We start from the raw sequence: 27,098 nt of genomic DNA on the forward strand, positions 1-27,098 counted from the left end.
TGATTGTAGTGTCCTTAATTATGGATAGAATTGATAATAGTAGACTGGTGAACCAGATTTCTTAAAAACATTACGTTCAAACGATTAAGATCCTAGAATTATCTCGATCCAAGACGGACCTCTAGCACCAAGTTGTCAAGAGTAAAGCCGAAGAAGAACTGCCTCTTTTTTTTTTTTTTTTTTTTTTTAATATACAAAATTTAATTTCAATAAAAAGTTTTGTTGTGTACATCTAATATACAAAATAGTTCAAGAGTATGGTTCAATTTGTATATACATATATTTTAAAATTGTGTTAATATAGATTTGTATAAAGCCTTGTAACAATTTTCCTTTGGCTGATGATGGCAAATACAAATGCCGAAACTGGTCCCTATGTTGAAATCTAATAAATATGTGATGCATTAATGACATCACACTGTTGTAGTATTGAATAGGTGGAAACAATTACCATAGGTGGAAACAATTACCCTCACTCCTTAATGTAAATCTTGTACAATGCTTCTCAGCGCGTAAGAACACCCGTGTATATACGAAGTTTCCATGGCTACAAAGACCGTACAATTAAACAATTACGTTGACACTAAAATCTGTGATCTCTCTACTCCACGACATGATTGAAGGTACAGTAGTTGAAATTAAAGCCAATAGATAGCGAAGCTACGAACGATGCCCATATGTAAAAAGGGAGATATCGGGGGCCCGTCCACAGCAGGTGGCCGCAGTACTACGGAGATCTCTGGGGCCGGTCGTTAATGTGTTATGAGCATCTATAGGGTCTGTCTTATAAACTAAGATTGAACGCATGGTGTTTGTACTCTGTGCTACGGCAGCTGCCTCAGCTGAACTTATGTCGTGTTTGGACACCCTACTTTAAGCATGTATACAATCTTACATGAAATCCAACGGACACGAGTGAGTTCTGCCATTGTAATTTTTCTGATTTCATTCTTAATATTTTCTTTCAGTTCCTCCCGTGTGTGAGGATTTGTTCGATACACTTTTTCTTTCAGTATACTCCACAAGTAAAAATCGCACTCTGTTAGATCTGGAGTGGGTGGGGGCGATAAGCCAGCACTGATCACTCTGTCTGTACACTTCCGAGATTTTAAGAATTGAATCTTCTGCTGTACTAGAGCAGGAGCTGAATCTCGTTGAAACCACACTCGTAACTTTTCTTCTTCCATTAACTTGTGGAAGAACGGCGTCTAAATGTCATCTTGGTAACTCTCTGCATTTACTGTCATCTTGAATAAATTGGACCCATTTATTCATCTTGCGCTAACAGCACACCAAACACCTATCTTCCGGCTCATTTATTCATCTTGCACTGACAGCACACCAAACACCTATCTTCCGATCATAATGAGGGATTTTATAAACACCAGAAGGATTTTCTGCATGCCAATAGGGAGAGTTATGATTGTTCACACGACCATTAAGATGAAACCAGAACTTTTACATATGAAAATACGGTGTTGCAATGATAGCTGTCTCACCTGGTTATTTATTTATTTATTTATATCATGTCAGAAGCATACATAAGTTTAAAATTAAAGATAAGGAAAAACATAAAACATAATATAAATACTCCAATGGCGAAGAGCCACATTAAACTATGTGAGCCCAAAACCTTGCAACATCAAGTGCATTTGGCTTCGCTTTAACCAAGTCTTCTGTTGTGCAGCTGAATGGGCATGAACTGCATTGCAGCAAATGGGCTGTGGTCTGCTCTTCTCCACATACACACAACGTACTGTTCACTTCGAAACCCCATTTCTTCTGGTTTACCCTGCACCGCGTAACACCAGAGCGCAGTCTGTTCAGTGCTCTCCAATTCACCCAATCTGTGACATGGCCAGGAGGGAGTTCCTCTTTTGGGGTCATCCATTGACTGATCCTCGTATGTTGACTCCTGACGCGCCATTCTTGAATTCTTGCTTGCTGCGCTGTTCCTGCAAGTGTTTCGGTTACTCTCAAGAAGCTTTTCCGAGACTTAAGTCGCTGGCGTGGTGGCTCATATCCAAACAAAGGGTGGGCTTTCTATGTCAACACCTTTCTCTTTTCTTTCTTGGCTGCCACTTCACGGCGAATATCGGGAGGTGCTATCCCTGCAAGGCAATACACTTTTTCCAAAGGTGTAGGTCTCAAACATCCAGTAATAATGCGGCAGGTTTCGTTGAGTGCTACATCAACTGCTTTGGTATGGCAAGATTTGTACCACACCGGGCATGCGTATTCAGCTGTGGAATAGCAGAGCGAAAGGGCAGATGTCCTCACTGTGTCTGGTTGTGCTCCCCAAGATGTTCCAGTTAGCTTCCGCACAAAATTGTTTCTAGCAGCCACTTTCTGCTTGATGTTCAAACAATGTTTTCTGTAGGTTAAGGCACGATCCAAAGTGACTCCGAGGTACTTCGGGGTAGGATTGTGTTGTAATGCTATGCCTTGCCAAGTGACCTTCAGAGTTCGGGAAGCTTCTCTGTTGTTTAGATGGAAAACACAGGTTTGCGTCTTAGTTGGGTTTGGTGTTAGTTGATTCTTCTTATAATAGCCAGCAAGAGTGTCTAGAGCTGTGGACAATGTTTGTTCAATCGCCTCGAAGTTATCCCCCTGAGATGTGATGACACAATCATCAGCATAGATGAAACTATTTGTCCCGGCAGGAAGAGGCTGATCATTTGTGTAAATATTGAAAAGCATTGGTGCCAACACGCTTCCCTGAGGTAGTCCGTTCTTCTGTATCCTCCACCTGCTTCTTTTCCCCTGGAACTCAACAAAGAAACTTCGATTTTGAAGTAGGTTTCTAATGGCACAAGTCAGATGGAAGTCCTTTGTCATGCTGTATACCTTTCCAAGGAGAATTCGGTGTTTAACAGTATCATATGCTGCCGAGAGATCTATAAATGCAGCTCCTGTGATTTTCTGGCTTTCAAAGCCATCTTCTATGTGTTGACTTAATTTCAACACCTGCGATGTGCAGCTTTTCCCTCTCCTGAATCCAGCTTGCTGTGGAATTAGAAGTGGCTCGATTTTATCAGTCAACCTATTGAGGATTAGTCTCTCCAGAATCTTAAAAAGATGGCATAATAAGGAGATTGGCCTGTAGCTCCTAGGGTCATTTTTATCTTTGCCTGGTTTTAGAATGGCTTTGACCCTAGCCTTCCTCCATATTTTAGGTATCATGGAAGACTGAATGCAGTTATTCATGAGTTCTAGCAACCAGCACTTCGCAGTAGGACCAAAGTTCTTAATTTGTTCCATTCGAAGGTCATCGAGTCCTGCTGACATCCCAATCTTACACTTACTGAGAGCTAATTCCAGTTCAGTTAGTGTGAAATGCTTAGATAACTCATTGCTCTCGTCTGGTTGTCTGACTATAGGATTCTTCCCTACTTTCATGGAAAGCTTTGGTTTTCCATTAAGCAAAAGTTGGTGTGCTATTTGATCTGCACTCACATTGACATGTGTGTTACCTTGCGTAGGATCATTGCTCAAGCGTTTTAAAAGTCTCCAAGCTTCTTGACTGCTCCTACCCATATCGACTTCAGACATCAACTTCATCCATGTCTCCTTCTTTGCCTGGGAGATAGAGGAAAGAACACTTTGTGCTGCTTGAATCGTTTGCTCACTAAATGGGTCTTCTTCATGAAGCCTGTAATCATGCAGCAGAGCAGTTGTTTCACGAGTTATACCTTGAAGGTAGCGTGTCCTGCAGCCTCTGGGAATTGATGCCCATGAACAGAACTTCACGATATCAATGAATTTGTCATAATCTTGGGGTATAGGAGAGACAGTTTTTATCCTCTCATCCAACATACTGGAAAACCTTTTCCAGTCAGCCTTTCGAAAGTTATATCTCCGTCTGAACCGAACTTCGTGTGGTCTTATGGATGAAGAGAGGTGACATATTAGTGGCCAGTGTTGTGTTCTTGGGATTGGTGCACCCATTTCTTTAGAACATTGCTGCACAAAGCAGTTGCTCACCAAGAGAAGATCTGGGTTATACCCTCGGTGCCATCTTCCACTGTTGAAGGAGGAGGGAAGCTTACTGTCATGAATAAGGGAAAGCTCCTGGTTAAAAGCCAAGATTCAGAGTGGCATCTGATGCTTGCAAGGTCAAGAACTATGCGCATGCCTCCCATACTGCAGCTTACATATCCGAGAGTGAAAACGCCGCTTCGACGGTCTTAGTTTACGTGCAAGACCCTGCACACTGGAATAGAGTACACATCGTGGGAGGAAGCATGCTTCAAGAAAACCTGCAGTGTTGCTAGGTGCAAAACAAGCTAGAAAGAATGTTTTATCACTGTTGTTGTATAATATGATATACTTTAGAGTAGGTCACTTTTCACGAACATACTACGCTGGCGTAGCAGGGGGAGAGGTGATATTCCCAGGTGGCGGATAGGGGAGTCCTAACCGGCTTGCCGGCGGACTTGAGGGAAATAAAATACCTCTTGTAGACCAAACACACAACCCCCTGTGGGTGGGCGACGCAGATGAAGAATACACTCACGGTTATCCCCTGTCTGTCATAAGAGGCAACTAAAAGGACCAACCAAGGGATGATCAAATTAAACCATGATACTACTTGTAATTAGTACCACCATGCAGGGAACACCATGGGTCGCTTTTACTTGCGCGTAGTACCACTATGTTAGGTGCACAGTAGGTTTGTGATTAGTAGCGACAGTGTATGCTCAGAATGCATTTTCCAGTATCTGCGATTCGTACCACTATATGAGTGACACCATGGGTGAGCAACACCATGGTTCTGCCTTGCCTATGATTAGTACCCACTGTGTGAGGAACACCACGGGATAGTGCGAGTCCTTGTGGTTAGTCCACTTATGTGAAGAACACCATAGGTTTGCGTTGCCTGTAAATAGCAACACAATGTGCGAAACACCATAGGTCTGTGTTACATGTGCGCATTACATTACCTGTGCGTAGTACCATAATGTGTGGAATACCGCGAGTCTACGCTACTTTTAATTAGTACCGCCACATGACAAATCCCATGGTTCTACTTTCCTAGCGATAAGTATCATTATGAGGGGCCGATGCCCTGGATTTTGGACCCGTTTAGACTACAAGCATCATCGTTTCAGTATTGTGCTTTAGAAGCAGTCCCTTAGTCAATAATATTATTATTTAACATTAGTTTCTGAGAATGTGGGGCGTTGCGGGTCGGATCCACGGGTTGTTTTAACTTCATATCCATCCATTCATTCTTTGTCCTCATGTTTTGAATTCTGGTCAGTGGAGGATTATGGATTTTTAAATTGTAATACCATTTTGTCTCATTTCGTACCATTAGGGGCCGATGACCTGGATGTTAGGCCCCTTTAAACAACAAGCATCATCATCAGATCACTGTCAGGAGGAGCAAAGGGAGTTTCATTATCGAAAAGGGTAGAGGATGCTTTGGACTTGACTCGAAAAGTTTCTGAGAGAAAGGGTGAGGAAGGGTATTGCAAGCTTCTGTCAATGAACTAAGCACTTCCACAAATTTCTGTTCGTTACCAGCTCTGTGGCCTCAGTTAGTTCCACACCTATTACCTTTAGATAGTTAAAAATGCGAGTCCAACCCCATCACTACCTTGGTCTTGCTCTGCTTCTCTTATCCTCCATGCCGGGCTGAGTGGCTCAGACGGTTAAGGCGCTGGCCTTCTGACCCCAACTTGGCAGGTTCGTTCCTGGCTCAGTCCGGTGGTATTTGAAGGTGCTCAAATACGTCGGCCTCGTGTCGGTAGATTTACTGGCACGTAAAAGAACTCCTGCAGGACTAAATTCCGGCATCTCGGCGTCTCCGAAAACCGTTAAAAGAGTAGTTAGTGGGACGTAAAACAAATAACATTATCATTACTTATCCTCCATGAGATATAGTCCTAAAAATAAATTGTCAGTGACCCTAGGAGAATAATGGACTCTGTTCTGGAGGGTAAGAGAAGTAGAGGTAGACCAAGACGACGATGGTTAGACTCAGCTTCTAACAATTTAAAGATAAGAGGTATAGAACTAAATGAGACCACAACACTAGTTGCAAATCAAGGATTGTGGCGACGTTTAGTAAATTCACAGAGGCTTGCAGACTGAACGCTGAAAGGCATAACAGTCTATAATGATTATGTATGTATGTAATGTATGACAGCAAGGATATTTACAAAGAAATAACACTACTTAGCAGTTTGCCTTCAACATCAAAATGAACAAATAAGGTATTCTAGATAAATTTATTTGTTACAAAATGAAACCTGTGACATCCAGTTTTCACACCACCTTAATAGTAATAAAGCCATTGCCGCTTCTTTTACAGTCCTAGCCCTTTTCCACCGTTGCATCGCCAAAAACCTTCAGTGTGTTTGTGCGATGTTAAAACACTAACAAAAAAAATGTACGTCTTCACACAATTTACATTATCCTTCTTCATCCTTGGAAGGGAAACACAATGGTTCCTGTTTTTCATGCAGATGAGATATGTTTATTTCTCCAAAAGATCATGCATAATTTTAAGTTGAACTTTATATTCTCAGGAAAATGAACGGCGTGAAGAAGAGGAGAGGAAAAGGCGGGAAGAAGAGGCCCGGTTGAAGGCAGAGAAAGAGGAAGCTGAGAAGAAAGCCAGGGAAGAAGCAGAGAGGTAAGTTATCATCATCATTATTTAACCATCTCCATTCTCCTGGGTGTGGTGTAAGAGCACTCTCCACTTCCATCTGCTTCGGTGCATTGCTTCTTCTTCATTGCAGATCCTCTCTTATTTGGGATATCTGTCTTGTCCTTGGCCTGCCTCTAGGTCGCTTGCTGTCCAAATCCCTTTCAAACCATTCCCTTGCTGCTCTCTTAGGATCCATTCTCTTCAAGTGACCAGACCCTTTCAACCTTGATGTTGCAAGAGTAGCACAAAGTGGTTCTATTTGAAGAGAGTTAAGTATGATTCCCACATACCAGGATGTGATGAAAACAGAGAAGGGTGTGCATTATATAAATCTTTCAATCTTTTTTTGCAGGCAGCGTCGTGAAATGGAAATTCGGCTGAAGAAGGAAGAAGAGGAGAGGATCGCTCGGCGTAAACGGGTAGAGGCCATCATGCTGCGCACACGTGGCAAAGGGGCTACGCCTACAGGTACTCCCACTAAGGTATGTACATTACAATTTCCCCCAACTAGATTCATATGTCCTTATTTGTTTTTGTTCTATTTCTGATTTCTCCTTCTTCCCCCACTGACATTGTTTTTATTCTATTTTGTGTATCTTTCAGTGTTTCTATTCTATACACTCAACCCACTATACATCATCACCCAATACTTCGCTATCTTCAATTATCGCCAACGACAAGCAGATAAATTTGTTTCTTACAAAATACCAGGTGTATGCATAAGTGTTTTCCAGTTTCACTAAGAGATGGCGCCAGCGAACAGTACACAGCGTATGAATTTGACACATACGTCAGTTTGTTTGTCTGACATTAACCTACCAACACACACAAGTTGAGTCCGCCAAACGCTAGCGTCTGTGTTGTATCGTTCAGTGATCATGTCGACGTTTGTGCCTCAAGAAGATGATTGGCGGCACACATTGCTTTTCTTATTTAATCAAAAGAAAAAGGTCTGTGGAAAGTCATTGTTTACTGGTAGAAATATATGGTGAATACGCTCCATCGATTAGAACATGTGAGGCGTGGTTTCGACAATTCAAACATGGTGATTTCAATGTGAAAGTCAGTGCACTCTGGTAGACCACAAAAGTGCGAAGACGAGCAATTGTAGGCGTAACTGGATGATGACCCAACTCCAACTCAATGCTATCGGCAACAAATTATTAATTTAAATCATGCATTGATCGAAAGATGACCGGATTGGGCCAGAAGACATGTCAAAGTGATTTTGTTACACGACAGTGTGCCGTCTCACGCAGCAAAACAAGTGAAAAACACCTTGAAATCGCTTGGATGGGACATCGCCATGATCCCCCGACCTGGCGCCATCTATCACCTCTTCGCATCAGTGGGGCACGCGCTCGCAGAGCAGCACTTCAGCAATTTGGAAGAAGTTGGAAAATAGCTTGACAAATGGTTTGCCGCAAAAAACGAGCAGTTTTTGTGGCATGGTATTCGTAAGTTACCTGAAAGATGGGCGAAGAGTGTAGAAGCTGATGGCCAATATTTTGAAACAAAAAATGAATTTCCCTTGAAAATTACATGTTTTCTTTACCACAAAAACCAGCAAAAACTTATGCATACACCTGGTAAAACCTATAACCTCCAATTTTCACACTAGGCAAATGCTGTGGCTGTACCTTAATTAAGGCCACGGCCACTTCCTTCCCATCGTTACGTCACCGAAAACTTTCACTGTATTAGTGCAATGTTAAACCACTAAAATAAAAATCAATACATTCTCCCATGATTCACATTATCCTTCTGTCATCCTTGTCTGTAGAGTTTGTTTGTGTGCCTACATTTTAGGTGTACATGAAAGAGAAACCATATATGATTAGGAAGATGTTCATTGGTACTAATCTCATTCGTAATGTTTTTATTCCAGAGTCAAGGTGATGGAGATGGTGGTGATATAGACATGGGAAAAGATGATAGTCCATCAGAGGAGCATAAGCCCACTCCTGGCAGTGGTGGAGAACAGGAGTCGGCGGTTGCTGTCGACAGTCAGCAGGTTCAACTGCAGGAGCAGCAGCAACAGCAGCAGCAAGAAGAAACGACGACGATGGCGACGGCGCAAGAAAACGGCCAGCATCCGGGGAAGGAATCCCCACCTAGGTTGAATAATAGTGAATTATTATTAATAGACAACAGCAATGTTATAAAACCGATGGAAATTAGCGAGGACTTGACAATTTCTAGTGCAACAAACGGATCGGTACAGCAAAGTAACGGCCATCGAAACGGCATGGACTTTGTGAATGTAGATAATGTGTAAGTATTGAAACAATATACACTAACACTGGGTATGGTGGGGGAGAGGAGAAAGTCAGAGTTCTTTCCTGTTTTGTTGATTCCCATCAGATGCTCTGGCTAAGGTGTTAGTTGGCTCTAGCACGCAATTCGTTCTCCTATTCTGCCACGTGTTATGTCCCTAGTGGTTTTGTTTCTGGAGCCCACAACCAACAAGAGTTCCATGCGCTTCTCTTACCTTACCACATATGGCTATGTAAGCTTATGAGTGTACCTGGATATGCCGAAAATAGGAAGTTGTGTGATCCATATCCTGTAATGAGTCTTTAGGGTTAACTTTTACTGACAGTTGACCTTGTAAGTGCTGGATTGCCTGTTTACTGTCTGCTGTCTCAATGCCGAGTTGTTTTTCATTCGCAGGTAAAATATTCTTAGAAGCTATAATTTTTAACTTACCGTGAGCTTAAAATGTCAAGAAATATTGGGTCTGCATTAATCTAAATGCAAGAAACCTATAACTTATTATTGTTGAATTTATTTTTAGAAATTTTCTTTTCTTTCCTGCATTTTCTTTATAGAAGATACACGTCCCAAAATAAAATTATTTCCTAAACTAATATGTTGCCTCTCCCTTACAAACAATTGTACAGATTTAATGAAGTAACTGTTGACCAGAAAATCACAACGTGGCATGGAGAACCGGGTTGTATTTCACGTTACACGTCTGTGTGGACATCTCAGCGAATTAAGGTTTGAATTTACTGATATTTTAATAGTTACCTAAACGGATGTTCATTTGTTAAAACACTCCATGTGAAATCTGAATTATCAGTTTCACATTGCCTTAATGATTTTCACATGGTAGATTGTAACTTATGCTTCTGAATCAATAGGACCTACCTGTTCACCTAAAATATTGTATATTTCACATTTACTTAGAAGTTGGGATGTACCATCTGACATGGGTAACTTGATGAATATAATATATGCATCAGAAACAAGTTGAGAGCTGCAGCTTACCATGGTAAAAACACGTGGCTAGAGTAAACATAAAAGAAACATCAGAGTCCAATATTCATAAAGCCTTCATGTCCACATATCACGTGCTTACATGGTAAGTTGCTGCTCTCTGTCTGTTTCCTATGCATGTATATTTCACTCTTGTTAGCTTTCTTATTTGAGCAACAGTGAATCAGAGTCGTCGTCTTTCCTGGCAGCATGTGTGCCCACAAAATGGGCGGGTCCCAAGCTCACTCAGGGTATCTTCTGACGTGACCATACCAGCAGAGCTGTTTTACCTGCATCTTGTCGCTGATGGGCACGACTGAAAGATCCTCGCATCTACTCATTGCACACTTTCTCTTGCAGAGTGACTCCTGCCGACTATCGCAACATCCACATCTCTTTGACATGCATTCCCTGGTCACGCTTTTTCTACCTTGCCCAACATGAGGGCACGTCAGACAGTGGTTTTTTTGTACACTTTGCGCTTTAATTTGACCGGGATTCATTTATCACACAGAGCACCAGTAAGAAACCGCCATTTGATCCAGCCAACATTGATACGGTTCTTGACATCTGCATCGATATTACCGTCGGTGAATTAGAGTAAAAGGAAAAATATCAGGATTTCCTACAACTCTGAAATTTTTACAGATCAGTAGCTTGAATTCTGCTTTCTTCATCTTTTTTATGAATATTAAGTTCATAAACCAGCCTAAAGAGGCAACAGAAAGCGGACACTTTTGCGACAGTTGTATGAAACAGTGAGGCCCTATTTCAAAGACGTGTACAAGTACAGTACTTCACAGAACACCACTCTTATCAGTAGATAGAAATATATATAAGAATAATCACACTACAATTAGAAATAGGAAAGGATTTCCACCTATCAATACTTGTTTATTGCACTTATAATGCTACAGGACCAGTTTCGACCCCTTACATAAGGTCATCTTCAGCTGAACCGTGCATACATGTCTATGTGATGAAGCTATGATTAAGATTGTATTGTCAAAGGAATGCCATATGATAATAAACATTTGGTCACATCCAAATGGGGCATGTCGTAACGTGAACTGGCGTATATGTCACTATGTGCAACAATGCAATTGTATGTCTAAAATAGTATGTTTAAGGTCTTAAAATTAGTTTATAAAACACATCTCTACTTTAAACTAACTTATATATACATATATGTACAAGATGAATACAATATATAGGAGCACTTCATGCACATGAATGTTCGTGTCTTGCTTGTTGTTCAGTTCATTGGCTGACTCCCGTGTTCAAGTATTATTTACACAGTTGTACACTCAGCTGCTGTTCCTGGAGTTTAAATGGTATGGTTTGCTTCTAAAATTGTATGAGTAAAAGATTTTGTCTTCATGTATATACAGTGGAACCTCGATTCTCCATTTTTGGAGGGACCCCGGAAAAAAAACGTACATGGGAAAACGGAAAATCCGGGAACAAATGAAGCATCAACAATGTGGCTAAACATCACAAGAATGAAATATGTATATTTATAATCTTACAAACGCCCCTAAACCAAACCAACCTACAGCCCCAATGGGCCTTCCGCCTACCAAGTGACCGCCCTCGGTCCGAAGGCCTGCAGATTACGAGGTGACGCATGGTCAGTGTGGCGAATCCTTTCGGACAATATTCCTGGCTCTCTAGACTGGGGTCACCATATCACCATTAAATAGCTCCTCAATTAAAGGTAATCGTAGAATGAGTAAACCTGGAACCAGCCCTCATATCGAGATAAGAATGCCTGACCTGAGCAGTAATCGAACCCGGGTCCTCCGGGTGAGAGGCAGGCAAGTTAGACCGCTGGGCTGGCTTCAAACGTTTATTACCAGTACGCGACTTAAAAATCTTGAAAATTTACACTGAGTTTTACCGGGGATACTTCGTCAGTTTCCTCTGAAAAATTCGTCATATTCGTTTGAAAACTTCTTTCAGTTCGGCAACTTTGAACAGCCAAACTCTTCAAAAAATCTAATACCCGTAACGCCAAGCCAAACAACAATCGACCACAAGTAGTTTTTCATTCTCTAATCTAATAAAATAAAGCACATTAGGTATAAAAGCGTCCAACATGATGGCAAAATCCTTTTTTTTTTTAAATCTGTTATTGTAATTTGGTCACCGGTTTACTGTTCCTAGTCACTTTATGGAAATCTTGTACCGCGTAAATTAGGCCTTGGCTACATCGACTTTTAAAGGTTATGTTGAACGCGAGAATATGGTTTCAAAAGTATCAATCTTCAAGTTCTCGTATGCATTATATTTAGTTCTGTCCATCACTAATCACAATCAAATTGGAAAGAGAAAAAATATCATTAACACTTCCAAAATTACGATTATTCGCGACCTTGAGCTCAGCTGGAAAGCGCGCTCGCTGTACGAGTTGGTACGAGTGCGAGATACAAAGTTTTTAAATGTAATGTGCGCAAATAAAGCGACTGCGGCTTTTACAAAATTTTAACACAAAAACGTGAAATTCCCAGTCTTATATTAGGACCAAAACAGTAATAGGCAATCCCAAAACCTCCCATGGCTTTATGTACGTATGTAAGGTGCAACATCTGTTCTGGTCTCGACAACATAATCGTATTCAGTAATATTAAAATACTAAATTTGTGTTACTTAAGAAGGAGCAGTTTCGATTCCTGCCTGAAAGCCCAGTGACTATACAGTGCCCTGAGGGAAATGCCGAAAACCTGTTCGGCGACACACTCGAAAAAAGTAATTTCAAAAAATGTTTAAAATATCTAACCGTGGACATAATGTAGACGTTTTGCAAGTAAGAACATTTGATGAAACTCATTCCATCTTCAAATAGAGCTGTTGAAATGTGCTCTGTCTCCTTCCAAATGTCAAGGGCACTCTCTGCTTTATGATTTCTGAGGATTCTCTAAACAATAGTACTCGAATGCGATGTTAAGATGATCCCTTATGCAAGTTCACTGCCGATCGCTTTTCCAGTACAGTACTGTTACGTCTTCAAATTACCACAATGACGGGACGTCAACACCAAGATCCGTGCCGTAGTCCTTTCATAAGATACAGTTTCTTGGAAAATGCGTGATCGAGGATTTAGCGTTGATGGGACTGAAATTTCTGGACGGTTGATCCGGGAAATCATTTCTTCAAGTAACGGATAATGCGGGATTTTTACAATGTGATTTAATTAAGATGCTCGCGGGACCACGTAATTTGAACGAATAATACGGGAAAACGTAGTTTCCGGGAATGTATAATCGAGGTTCTACTGTACATAGAATAAAACGCTTTCCAATTTTAAAAAGGTGCCAGACGTATGAATAGAATTAGGCTAAAATATGTTCAGCTCTGCTGTGTGTTGAATCTGTTGCCTTGTGTTAAAATCAAATCATGTTGTCCTGTGTAGTACACAACAAGCTTGCATATCAAACACAACTCAGCCACACCAACAACAATAAATATAACATCACTGCACAGCTACAAATGGGAAAGGAGCCACTACTCTAAACCCAATGTCGCTCAAATTTTATGGACGTCACAGGACAACATGATTTGATTTTAACATAAGGCAACAGATTCAACACACAGCAGAGCTGAACATATTTTAGCCTAATTCTATCCATACGTCTGGCACCTTTTTAAAATTCTATGTATATACATGAAGACAAAATCTTTTACTCGTACAATTTTACAAGCAAACCATACAATTTAAACTCCAGGAACAGCAGCTGAGTGCACAACTGTGTAAATAAGACTTGAACACGGGAGTCAGCCGATGAATTGAACAACAAGCAAGACACGAATGTTCATCTGCATGAAGTGCTCCTATATATTGTATTCATCTTGTATATATATATAAGTTAGTTTTAAGTAGAGATGTGTTTTATAAACTAATTTTAAGACCTTAAACATACTATTTCAGACATACAATTGCATTGTTGCACATAGTGACATATACGCCAGTTCACGTTATGTGTGTTTATTTTATTTGTTGAACTCTGCTTTCTTTCTTCATTATGTGTTGTCCAAATCTGTAATTTTTAGCTTATCTTTGATTTTATGGTAGAATAGTACATTTCTTTTATATATGTATTATCTGTAGATTAATTATGTGGTTAAGTGTAAGAGAGGGCCACGAGCCCTAACTTCGCCACTGCTAAAGTCAATAAATAAATAAATAAATAAATAAATAAATAAATAAATTATCATATGGCATTCCTTTGACAATACAATCTTAATCATAGCTTCATCACATAGACATGTATGCATGGTTCAGCTGAAGATGACCTTATATAAGCGGTGGAAACCGGTCCTGTAGCATAATAAGTGCAATAAACAAGTATTGATAAGTGGAAATCCTTTCCTATTTCTAATTGTGTAATTCGTCAATACGGAAATGATGATTATAGATTACGATAATCACACTACTCGACAAAGTTTTATCTTACAAGTTTTATCACCCGTATGCAGTTATCAGACTGTGCTTCATAAATAAGCTTCTGATAAGTTCACCTGCATACACCCCAGCGTCAGTGGGTAGGGTCTGACACATCCCACTCTTAAGAGTCTAGTGTCAGACCTAAGACGAAACGCTGGTTAATAGAGCAAACGCCGGAAAAGCCATCCATCTAATTTTTGATCTGATCAATATCATGTGGCAGCTTCGAAACCAAAGTGATGATTAATTGAAAAATGGCATATTAAATGTAATAGACAAATTAGGAGGAATGTAGTCCCAATAATTACATGTAATCCGTGGAATCCTGTTGCTATAAAGAAAGTTGATCCATATACAGCATCACTAATGGTAAAAGGGGCTTCAATATATTCAGAGGCTTGTAGAATGGTAAAGTAGATACCTAATAAGATTGTAAAAAAATAATCTTTGGGTAGCTTGACTATAATTACCTTCTATTAGGCTATGATGTGCTTAGGTAACAGTTATAAGGATTTCACTTTTTTTTTTCAAATGGGGGCTAGAAAATGAAAAATCCACTGGCCGTTTCCAGTCATTCAACCAGGTCGGGAATGCAGTGAATGAAGCCCCCATCTCGCTTTGACTCGACTCGAATTGGGTCACCTCTTCATTCGTACTTTTGTGTACCCTTGTATTGTTTCCAAGAAATAGATGATAACCCCCTAAGGGGCCAGTAGTGGTGATTGGGAGATAGAAGGTGGGGGGCAAAATTTATGAACATCTAAAAGTTTTGGGGTCTGAGAGTTATAGCAGGAAGAGGAAGGGAAGGGGGAGGGAACATCATAATTGAAAAACAATCTACAACATAGTAAGTTTTTTGATGCTCTATGAGCTAATTTCGATATAGACATAAAGGTTGAGTCCAACAACTTTAGTGCAGTAATAATTCAATACTGTACAATAAAACTTTCACCGAAGGAAGAATAATTGTACATGTATTACAATTAAATAAAAGTAAGACGTGATTATACAGTTAAAATGACATTCAGTGTTCGACTACACACTAACAAAGCAACAGACACTAAAGATAGAACTACACATACACATTTACTGAGTGAGACTGCCAGACTGACGAATGCGCACGGAAAGTGGGTAAATCATACCTCAGTGTCTATGACCTTGGCAAGAATATACCCCTGCTATCCTTCCTCACAGCACATGCAAAGTCTCCACTACTTGCTGTGACGCTGTATGAATCGGTTAGTCGCAACGAATATCATTTTGTGCTTGTTTTTCATAATAATTAAAGAAATTAAAAAAGAATAGGGATAGAACAAATCTTTTTTTAAATTATCATTATTCCTAGTTTCAGGCAATTTTTCAAAATAACAAGTTCTTCACTTTGCTGAAACTACGAGGCGTGTTTGTTTAAGTAAGGTCCGTGGTAAGTACACAATGAAAGGTTATTTCAAAAAAGTAAATTTATTTTCAGAAAGTACATACTTCACTCTATTTTTTGACATAGTTGCCAAGTTTGTTCACACTTATCATACCTCTTAACCAATTTTAAAATACTCTCTTCATAGAAACTTACTGCCTGCTCCAATAACCAAGAGTTCACTGCCGTTTTCACGTCGTCATCATTGTAATGGTTGCCACTGAGGTGATGTTTGAGGTGGAGGAACAGATGGTAATCGCTCGGCACAAGATCAGGACTGTAGGGTGGGTGGTCTAAAACTTCCCAGCCAAAGCTGTCCAATAAATCGCGGGTCTGACCTGCAGTGTGAGGTCTTGCATTGTATTGGAGAAGGACAATTCCCTTTGTCAGCATGCCGCATCTTTTGTTTTGAATCGATCTGCGTAGCTTTCTCAGGGTTTGGCAGTATGCTTCTGCATTGATAGTGGTTCCTCGTTGCATGAAGTCGACCAACAAAACACCATGCCTATCCCAAAACACCAACGCCATGATTTTGTGCTGGGACAGAGTCTGTTTGGCCTTCACCTTTACAGGTGAGTGTGTGTGTCTCCATTCCATGCTCTGTTTCTTTGATTTGGGCGTGATATGTGAAACCCATGTTTCGTCTCCAGTTAGGATCTGACTCAAGAAGCCATCACCTTCTTTGTCATAACAAGTTAAGAATTTCCTCGCACACTCAAATCTTCGGTTTTTTTGGTCCTCTGTTAGGAGTTTTGGGACCCTACGGTAGCACAGTTTCCTAAACTTTAGGTGTTCTGAAACAGTGTTATAAAGCACTGATCTCGACACGTCAGGAAATTTGTTTCAGGTACCTGTTATTGTGAAGCGCCTGTTCTCACGAATCTTCGCTTCAACTGAAACCACCAAATCGTCTGTAATCAAAGAAGGGCGACCGAAACGGTCTTCATCATAGACGTTGTCACGGCTATCTTTGATTTGTCGTACCCACTTACACACTTTGCTTTCACTCATAACAATATCACCATACACTTCGCAAATCTGTCGATGAATTTGTGCAGCAGACAGGTTCCTTGTTGACAAAAACCGTATCACTGACCGAACCTCACACACGGCGGGCGATTTGATAGTCTTAAACATTTTGAAAGCACAGAACAGAACCGTACAGGTTAGTTACAGAGCTGAAACTGAGCATAGTTGTTCCCGAGGCATGCCGGTACACGACGCAGGCGCTCATTGCGATATGCGCGCGAACTACTAGTGTCTACAACAAAACGGACCTTACTTAAAAAACAAACTTCGTATATAACAAAAAAGTTGGCTAAAATTTATTTTTTCCTCCATAAAATGATATGGGGCAACTGCCTCCCCCCCCCCATCATCATCCCCCTCTCCCTATCGCTACTACTGTGTGAGGCCACTAAAGCATGAGTTATATGTAAGGTAATAGCAGCAAAATTACAATCTAGATTGCAGCAGATGTAAAACTGTAGTCATTGTTAATGCTGGTTGTGGAAGGTGTCCAATATAGGAAGTCCTTTCCTTGCATCTTCTTTCCGAGTCCATCCTTATACACTCCAGGAGGGGTCCTAAAGTGCATCTTATATTCACTGCCATGTATTTTTATATTTGCATTGTGTCTAGGTTATGCATAAGAGTAGAGAGCCCTGTAAACTTTGTGGGTGTCAAAGTTCGTGTGGGAGAAAGCAAGATATTTTCCTTCCTTCGATTGAATGACAAAAGCAAAGAACCCTTTATTGATGTGTTGTGATACAATCACTGTAAGGGGGCATTAACTGTGAGGTTCTGATCTCCCAAGAACCATCTGTCCCTTTGCGATGTCTTAATGAATTACCTATTTGTTTCTGTGATAAAAGAAGCCTTGATGTGATGCTGTTGAGTGAAGTACATTGAAGGTGACTCACCATACCCAGTCAGGTCTTTTTTATAGCTTTTTCTTGGCTCTATGATGCAAAAGTAGACAGTATGTACGTTACATTCATGATTACTTTTGCTTGTTTCTGCGGAATGAGGTATCTGACTGACACAGCAAACTATTCAGATCTGAATAACAGGATGACATTTGTATAGGATGGACAGTAGAGCTTCATCTGTCCCTAGCAAGCCATTATCAACAAGTTATGATGTAAATGTGAAGCAGAAGTTGGTAAACGTACCAGTATTTTATTAACATTATTCTGGGATTACCAGGATTATGTCAACAATCTCTCTACTAGTCTTGGCATCAATTGATATAGACTTTATTATGAAAAGTCTTCACACGTCAGGAGTGTGCATGTTGATTTAAATTCTAGAACAAAAATGTATTCACAATAATATTTAAGAAGCTTTAAAGTATACAAAACCATATTGGAAAGCTACAGTAGTTTGATAGGCAAGAAAAATCGCTAACCACACTGTCAGGTTGAAGCCTGTATTTTACAAAATGAGAGATGGTTTCTCTCTCTTGATGCAGTATCTTTTCCAGTTTTTTCTTTCTTTGAGGTGTAACTCTGTTCCCATATGCTTTTATTTTTTTAGAGAGTTTCTAAATTTATTTATTCAAAATTAGTTTCAGTAAACTGAAGAACGTAACATTTAACTTAGATCTTTTGGCGACATTGGCCTAGGACTGAAAAGAAAGCAGCCGTGGCCTTAATGCCCTAGCGTTGGCCCGAAGTGAAAATGGAAAAACCACTGAAAACCACCTTCAGGGCTGATAATGTTGGGGTTCAAGCTCATGATCTCCAAATTCCAAGCCCACAGCTATTTGACCTGAACTGCATATCCAACTCACCCGATGCGTTGAAATGAGAACATCTGTCTAGCATTGTTTACGAAATAGTGATTAGTTAATTTGCGGTTTGGGGGCTTTTAGGCTAAAAGAAATATCTTGTCTGTCTGAGCTGGACGGATAGCTTAGATCTTGAATTCTCCATTAAGATTACACCTATTGAACAATTTTAAATAACGAAAGTGGTCTGTCTTGTGCTACTTTCTCGCATGACAAATGATAAGATATATACTATATAATTTTTTTTAATGTTCATTAAACTTTTTGGGGGTGAGTTGGCAGGTTTGAGTCTGGCTCAGTCTGGTGGTATTTTGAAGGTGCTTAAATACCTCAGCATCATGTCATTAGATTTACTGGCATGTCAAAGAACACTCATGGTACAAAAAACTTCAGCACCTCGGCATCTCCGAAAACCGTACAAAATTAGCAAGACATAAAACGAATAATTTTTTTAAAATTATCATTACGCCCAACTAAGGAGCGCGTGTGAACTTATTTAGCACAACGTTTCTGCTTGTCTTCTTAAAATCTCTTCATCCTTTTGCTGTGCATTATTATTATTATTATTATTATTATTATTATTAAAGTTTCTTGCTATTAACTAAATAAATTGCTGACAGGTAGTGAGTGACAAGTAGTTTGATATATTATTTACCCTCATTTTAAGTATTTACTCGTGCTTGATACAAAGTGAACTCTATAGTAACTAAATGCTGCTAACATAGGATTTTGCTTATATATTATTGCTTCAGTTCTTGCTATTGATGATTTTCAATGTGCAACATTTGGTTTGCTACTGGGCCAAGGGAAATGTGAAATCGAAATGTGCCTCCTCTCCCACTTTCACCCCCTCGCTGCCAGGCCACACCTCTTGGTCGCTTATAAGGGCATTTCCAAGAAAATCGAACTTCAAGTAAGCTTTTTGATACAGTGTTCTCTCCAGAAATTTTCTTCAGTCGGGTGGCAGGAATTAGTAGCCGGGCAGGGAATACTGCTTGTAAAATGTATGTGATAAAAATTCAATTTATTCCCCTCAGGGCATTAATAATAATAATAATAATAATAATAATAATAATAATAATAATAATAATGTGGCCTCGCCTACCGTGTGCAAGTATTTTAATTTGACGGCATCTGGCTGCTTGCTCATCCATTTCGACATTCCGTTTTACTCCAGGCCTACTAGATAGCAGAACAAAACCGAATCTCTCTTGGGCGTCTAAGGTTGAGTTTCAGTGAATTTTGTTGGGTAAACACCAAATATGTTACCAGAGATCTTTTACATGCTGACATCGTACAACATGAAGTATCAAAGGGGCATTTTTCCGTCCTTCAAAAATCCAACTACCTCAGCCGGATTTGAACTCAGTTATCTTGGGATCCAGAGGCCGACATTCTACCACTGATCCACAGAGGGCATTAACAGTAATATCAGAGAGGTAAACATTAATTGCAAAATTGATTTTAGTGTTATCACAAACAAGACATAACGGAGTATTATGAACTTCTAGTGTTCTACTGCTCATTCATAATCGCGTAACGCCGGGACTTACCACTCTGTTGCTGTGAAGTGCCATACGGGTTTGTGATGTCATAAGGAATAGAGTGCTCTTGTGTGATTTAACGCTAATCCAGACACTGCTCGCGCATGACACTATGTTATATTCAAGCTGAACCTTTAAACTCCGATGTAACTGATGCAGTTATGCTGATATCATTTAAATAGACAGTTTTACAATATTTACTTTTAAGTTTAGAGCACTTAACGACTCAAGTATGTATTAATATTATGTAACTAGCATGTGTCCATCTAATGTTAGCTGGGCAGTCTGTTAAAACAGCAGTGCGGTGCGCCCACTAATATGGTCCTAGGGAGAACACTGTGATATATTGCTAATATTGGTTAAAAGTGGCATTTTTCATTTTATACATACTTTATAGCACTTTGAAAATATAATTGTATTTCAAGAAAAATAACTTCATGCTGAATTATAACCTTCCATCTTGTACATATTTGTAATAAATGAAAGGTGAAAGTAAGCACAGGTTAACTTTCTCAGATTATGAGTTATGCAAATTGTATCATTAAATTTTACTCGTGAAAGACTGTATTTTGCTGAGGGAGGTCTATGAGCGTGTAGAACATCCTGTTATTCAGTTCAGAAATGAATACAGAATGGAATGCTATATGTCCTTGAGGAGAAATGAATGCATTGTTGTATGTACATAATGTGACAATATATATTGTAAATATCTGGTGGCTTGCTTTGGTTTTTCACCAGTTGCCTACTGTGCTTTTAATCCCTCCATTTTCAGTAAGCACACAGTTTACTTTGCTCTAGTTAAGCTTGTTTCTAATTATATAGGAAAGATTTTTACTTCTGGAAACATGGTTTTGTAATTTGCAAACATTTTTTTTGTGAGATGCTGCTGCTTATGAAAAATATGTTTTTTAATCTGGTAATAATTCTGGGAAAATTACAGGAATGGATCTCAGTGAGTGTGTGTTTAAATTGACAAAAAGTGTTCTGCAGTATGTAACATATCTTAGTAATGTGCTGTTCACATTTTCCTGCTCGATCGTTTCTTACCCAAATGATCTAATGTGATGGGGGAGGATAATCCAGTAAATTTAACTTCTGTTACGTTATAATATTAATTTGGGGATATTAGGTCGTGTAATGTTTATAATCTGCTGGCGCATTTCGATCCTGCGACCAGGATCGTATTCAGAGCAATAGCAAATAATGTATTGGCAACTGTCACTCCATAGTAACCAGACCAAGACAGAGAGAACCTGTTACAAATATACAGTGAAACCTCATTATAGCGCATTCCTCATTAACATGTTTTCCTGCTTAGCACGTCGTAAATTCGAAATCCCAGTTCTCATCATATTAAATCTATATAAAAATACCTCACTTATCACGTCACGAATTTTCGCTATTATCGCTTAGTAGATCACATTTTTCCTAGCCCTGAAAATGTTATTCGTCATCTCTTGTGGAAGGAATGTGATTTCCAACTCGGGTGAGAGCCCTCGCCACAGTTGCGTGATAATGGGAAAAGGCCTTGAATTCTTGAATTTCGCAGGATAAATTGCCCCTTCGAGGAGCAAGCCATTAGCCTCAGAAATGCTCAGTTTTGCTTGCTGGTTAACAGTCAGACTGCGAATTAATACAATAAGCCTGTTTGTGCTTGTTTTCGCATTCCGTTCTGAAATTAGAAATGTATTTCGTGTTTAGTTATACAGTGAATGGTAGTGAATAGCGTGTGATAGCCTCCATCTGGAACATAATCGTGTGAAGTTGGCCAGCGTAGTGCATATTTGTCTTGTGATAGCCTAATTATGGATACGGAAAAAGTTGTGAAATTCCTTACTAATGAAGACAAAATTAAAGTTTGTCGGCAAGTCGACTGTCATCTATCTACATCTTTAAGCGTGCAGAGGTGGCGGAATGTTGAAACTCGCACCTTCCAGTTTCGACTCTATCATTCAAATCAATCTTGGTCAGTGGAAGTTTAGTTTGATTCAAAATGGCAGCCAAAGTCATTCTGTTGCATTCGCACATGGCTCCAATTCATTGCTATGTGTGTGACCAGAAAAATAATGTGTAATAACCCACTGGTCCGAAATACAAGGCTTTCTCTAACATTTGCTTTAGAAAGAGTGTGATCTGCAATAATACTTCGATATTTTTATGGGTCCTGTTCAAATGTTTTCATGTTTGTTGTTTGATGTTTTTAAAACTTTTCACTGCACTATTGTTATGTTATAGCCTAAGCCCTAGTGGAATGAGTTATTATATTTGTTCTCTTGTGTTTTTTCACCTCTTTTAATATTCTCTTCTTATAGAGTTTCACTGTACCCACGGATATACGACATAAAATCCCCAAATGACGGAAAAATCTTATCTAGTGTTTCCATGTCCTTGTTGGATAGGTTTTACTCGTATATTCAGTAGTACGTTTTCCCGCCTAACATGTTTGTTTTCCTTGTCCCCAGCAGTAACATCTTAATGAGGTTTCACTGTAGTTCATTCCAGGGCCTCCAGAGTCAAGGAGAAAGATGTTAACTATAGAGGGTAGCCATGATCTTGAATATCTTCATTAAGATTATATCATTTTTGATGCAACTTCTGTCATTTATAAGAGAAACATTTTATACCTAGAATTATTCGTGAGGCGATAAAAATTGCTAAACCACCCGGATAATTTTAACAAAGGTGATGGTTATATGAAGCTCACGGGGAGGAGGAAAATGATGTTGGTGAAATTATGCTCGAGGAAGTGGAAAGGATAGTAAATAAACTCCATTGTCATAAGGCAGCAGGAATAGATGAAATTAGACATGAAATGGTGAAGTATAGTGGGAAGGCAGGGATGAAATGGCTTCATAGAGTAGTAAAATAGAGTGGAGTGTTGGTAAGGTACCTTCAGATTGGACAAAAGCAGTAATTGCACCTATCTATAAGCAAGGGAACAGGAAGGATTGCAATAACTATCGAGGTATCTCATTGATTAGTATACCAGGCAAAGTATTCACTGGCATCTTGGAAGGGAGGGTGCGATCAGTCTTTGAGAGGAAGTTGGATGAAAACCAGTGTGGTTTCAGACCACAGAGAGGCTGTCAGGATCAGATTTTCAGTATGCGGCAGGTAATTGAAAAATGCTACGAGAGGAATAGGCAGTTGTGTTTATGTTTCGTAGATCTAGAGAAAGCATATGACAGGGTACCGAGGGAAAAGATGTTCGCTATCCTGGGGGACTATGGAATTAAAGGTAGATTATTAAAATCAATCAAAGGCATTTATGTTGACAATTGGGCTTCAGTGAAAATTGATGGTAGAATGAGTTCTTGGTTCAGGGTACTTACAGGAGTTAGACAAGGCTGTAATCTTTCACCTTTGCAGTTTGTAGTTTACATGGATCATATGCTGAAAGGTAAAAAATGGCAGGGAGGGATTCAGTTAGGTGGAAATGTAGTAAGTAGTTTAGCCTATGCTGATGACTTGGTCTTAATGGCAGACTGTGCCGAAAGCCTGCAGTCTAACATCTTGGAACTTGAAAATAGGTGCAATGAGTATGGTATGAAAATTAGCCTCTCGAAGACTAAATTGATGTCAGTAGGTAAGAAATTCAACAGAATTGAATGTCAGATTGGTGATACAAAGCTAGATCAGGTCGATAATTTCAAGTATTTAGGTTGTGTTTTTTCCCAGGATGGTAATATAGTAAGCGAGATTGAATCAAGGTGTAGTAAAGCTAATGCAGTGAGCTCGCAGTTGCGATCAGCAGTATTCTGTAAGAAGGAAGTCAGCTCCCAGACGAAACTATCCTTACATCGCTCTGTTTTCAGACCAACTTTCCTTTACGGGAGCAAAAGCTGGGTGGACTCAGGATATCTTATTCATGAGTTAGAAGTAACAGACATGAAAGTAGCAAGAATAATTGCTGGTACAAACAGGTGGGAACAATGGCAGGAGGGAACTCGGAATGAAGAGATAAAGGCTAATTTAGGAATGAACTCGATGGATGAAGCTGTACGCATAAACCGGCTTCGGTGGTGGGGTTATGTGAGGCGAATGGAAGAGGATAGGTTACCGAGGAGAATAATTGACTCTGTTATGGAGGGTAAGAGAAGTAGAGGGAGACCAAGACGACGATGGTTAGACTCTGTTTCTAACGATTTAAAGATAAGAGGTATAGAACTAAATGAGGCCACAACACTAGTTGCAAATCGAGGATGGTGGCGACGTTTAGTAAATTCTCAGAGGCTTGCAGACTGAACGCTGAAAGGCAAAACAGTCTATAATGATAATGTATGTATATGTATGTGTATGTGATGGTTATATACTGAGTAGATCATGACTACCCTCCATAGTTAACTCGTCAACATCTTTCTTCTTGACTCTGAAGGCCCTGGAATGAACTACATTTCTAACACGGTCTCTCTTATCTTGAGTCTGGTTACTATGGGATGACAGTTGTCAATACATTGTTATTGCTCTGAATACGATCCTGCTCACAGGATCGAAATGAGTCGGCATATTATAAACATTACGTGACCTAATATCCCCAGATTAATGTTATGTCATTTAGCGGTCATGAAAGTCTATATATTAAATTAACTTCTGTACACTGACAATTTTTGGCATTATTGGAGAGGTGCAACTTCCCAAGACAAGAACTGCAATTCTGTGATGTAGTTCTTGCAATTTCCTCATTAATGACCAGCAAGCTGTTGAAGCCTAGGTGGTCAACTGTGTTTATATTCCTTGTCCGCGGAGTGCCAGGATTTCTCCAACTTGAGACGCTGCGTTGTCAACTCTCCGTTTTAACTATATAGCCACTGAGAACAAGCAGCGAGGCTGGACAAAACTGCATACAGCTTTACAACACTGAAGACCTGAGAAGCGAGTCGGCTCTTCCGGACCAAAGTACATTAGACTCTCAGCTATCTGGCTCATGACTATCCGGCTTACTTAGTACTATAACACGGTGCTATACTTTTCCAAAGCTTGAGCAAGCGGGCTCCTGCTAGAAACCTATGTGATATTTCAAAATGTTTTATACAGATCTTGTGCTTCTGTGTGAAGTCACAGTTAGGGGAAGGTACAGTATAGTATTATTAATATGTTGCCTGCAGTTCCGTAATCCTGAGTCCGCACAGTGAAGGTAGCGCAGATGGCTTATCAGACCAATTCTTGCTTAAAACATCCGGCCACACACATTGCATCCGATGGAAGCTGGTGGACGTAGCAGTGTTTGACATAGCTTCTTTCTCTGGTGAGTTTCCTCATCCTTTGACATTCCTGCTCAAACTGTGCAACTGCAGCTGAGATGGTAGCACACCAGCGAGGGCAATCCAATGCAAGAGTATGCCAAGTATTTGGGTTTATATCTATCTCCTCATGGCCTGCTTAAGTTGATCTTCATATCACTTCAGCGGAGCACCACGAGTCGTCTTGCCAGTGCTGATTTATCCATACAGGATTTGCCGAGGGAGTCTGCTGTCACTCAACGGTGGATATGGCCTGCCCATCTAAGCCGATGACCAACGATGGTGGCTTCAATACTGTTTAGTTTTGCTTTCTCGAGAACTGCTATATTAGTTTTATAGTCATCCCATTTGATGTTCATGATGGATCTAAGATTTTGTTGATGAAAGCGTTCCACTTTCTTGATATCCTGGCAATATAGGGTTCAGGTTTCACACCTGTAGAGTAAAGTAGAAATAACAACAGCTTGGTACACCATTATTTTCGTGCGGATACTTAGATCTTTGTTCTGGAATACATGATGTGAGAGACGTCCAAAGGCCACATAGGCAGCCTGTATTCTTTCTTCCACGTCCTCAGAGGTACAGTGCATTGAGACAATACTCCCAAGGTACGAGATGTGCCCCACCCTTTCCAGAGCTGTGCCAGATATGGCGATATCAAAATTTTCGGGGCGGGGGGATTCCAGGAGCAGGCTGAGTAAGCACTTTGATCTTCTGAATGTTGACAGTCAGGCCAAAACGTTCATAAGCTCTGTTGAAGCAGATGACAGATTGTTGAAGCTCTACTGGCATGTGGGCTGGAGAAGCATTGTCATCTACATATTGCAATTCTGTTACCCGGGTGGAATAGGTTAATCTTTTGGAGCAAAGTCTGGCCTGGTTGAAAAGGCCCCCCCCCATCATACTGATATTTGTTGTTTGCAGGCGTTGTCTCATAAAGCATAGCTGCCAGGTACAGGGCGAAAAGTGTAGGTGCAAGTACACATTCTTGCTTGAGTCCATTTGTGATTGGAAATTCTTTTGAGATATTCTGATACAGTACCTGACCAACCATACTATCATGGAGAGCTTGGATCAGGCCAACGAAATGCCCGGGGCATCCAAAGCGCCTCAAAATCATCCACATAGTGTTTCGAGGAACTGTATCAAAGGCCTTTGCAGGGTCATAGAACACCAGGAACAGAGGTGTCATTTGTTCTCTGCACTTCTCCTGGAGTTGTCTTCTCAGAAGATCATGTCAATTGTACCACGAGAAGCACGAAACCCACACTGAGATTCAGGTAGTAACCTCTCGGAAACAACCTGAAGTCGATTCAGTAAGATTCTAGCAAATATTTTTCCAGCTATGGAGAACAGGGATATACCACAGTAGTTTCCACGATACTGCGATCACCTTTTTGAAGATTATAACTATTCTGGAGTTTTTCATGGCAACAGGAACATATTTGTTTTCCCAGATCAGAAGAATCAGATAGAAAAGCCTGGTTTTTAGAGGTGAGTCTCCACTTTAAATGAGTTCAAGAGGAATATTGTCTGATCCTGGAGTCTTCCCTGTTTTCATTCTGCTGAGAGCTTTGATAAACTCTTGGAAGTTTGGAAGTGTGTCCATCTAGAGTTGGGGATTATGTTTAGGAACATGTTGAAGAAAATCTTGAGCAGCAGCAGGAGAACTACGGTTCAAAAGTGAGCTGAAGTGCTCTTTCCATCGTTTCAAGATGTCCTGGCTGTCTGTAAGAATGGTGG

At 40.1% G+C, this 27,098-nt stretch overlaps 1 protein-coding gene across 20 annotated transcripts in view; it reads left to right on the plus strand.

The window, feature by feature from the left end:
• The window catches only part of LOC136885088 (ensconsin), a 762,268-nt gene that overhangs the window by 706,651 nt on the left and 28,519 nt on the right, over positions 1 to 27,098 (plus strand). For all 20 annotated transcript variants that reach the window (XM_068230157.1, XM_068230159.1, XM_068230158.1 and 17 more), the window contains 3 exons: positions 6,537 to 6,643; positions 7,011 to 7,140; positions 8,547 to 8,932. In XM_068230157.1, the coding sequence (XP_068086258.1) occupies positions 6,537 to 6,643; positions 7,011 to 7,140; positions 8,547 to 8,932 (623 nt within the window). The remainder of the gene's footprint in view (positions 1 to 6,536; positions 6,644 to 7,010; positions 7,141 to 8,546; positions 8,933 to 27,098) is intronic.

Source organism: Anabrus simplex, chromosome 13 (genome assembly GCF_040414725.1).
Source record: "Anabrus simplex isolate iqAnaSimp1 chromosome 13, ASM4041472v1, whole genome shotgun sequence".
NCBI lineage: Eukaryota > Metazoa > Arthropoda > Insecta > Orthoptera > Tettigoniidae > Anabrus > Anabrus simplex.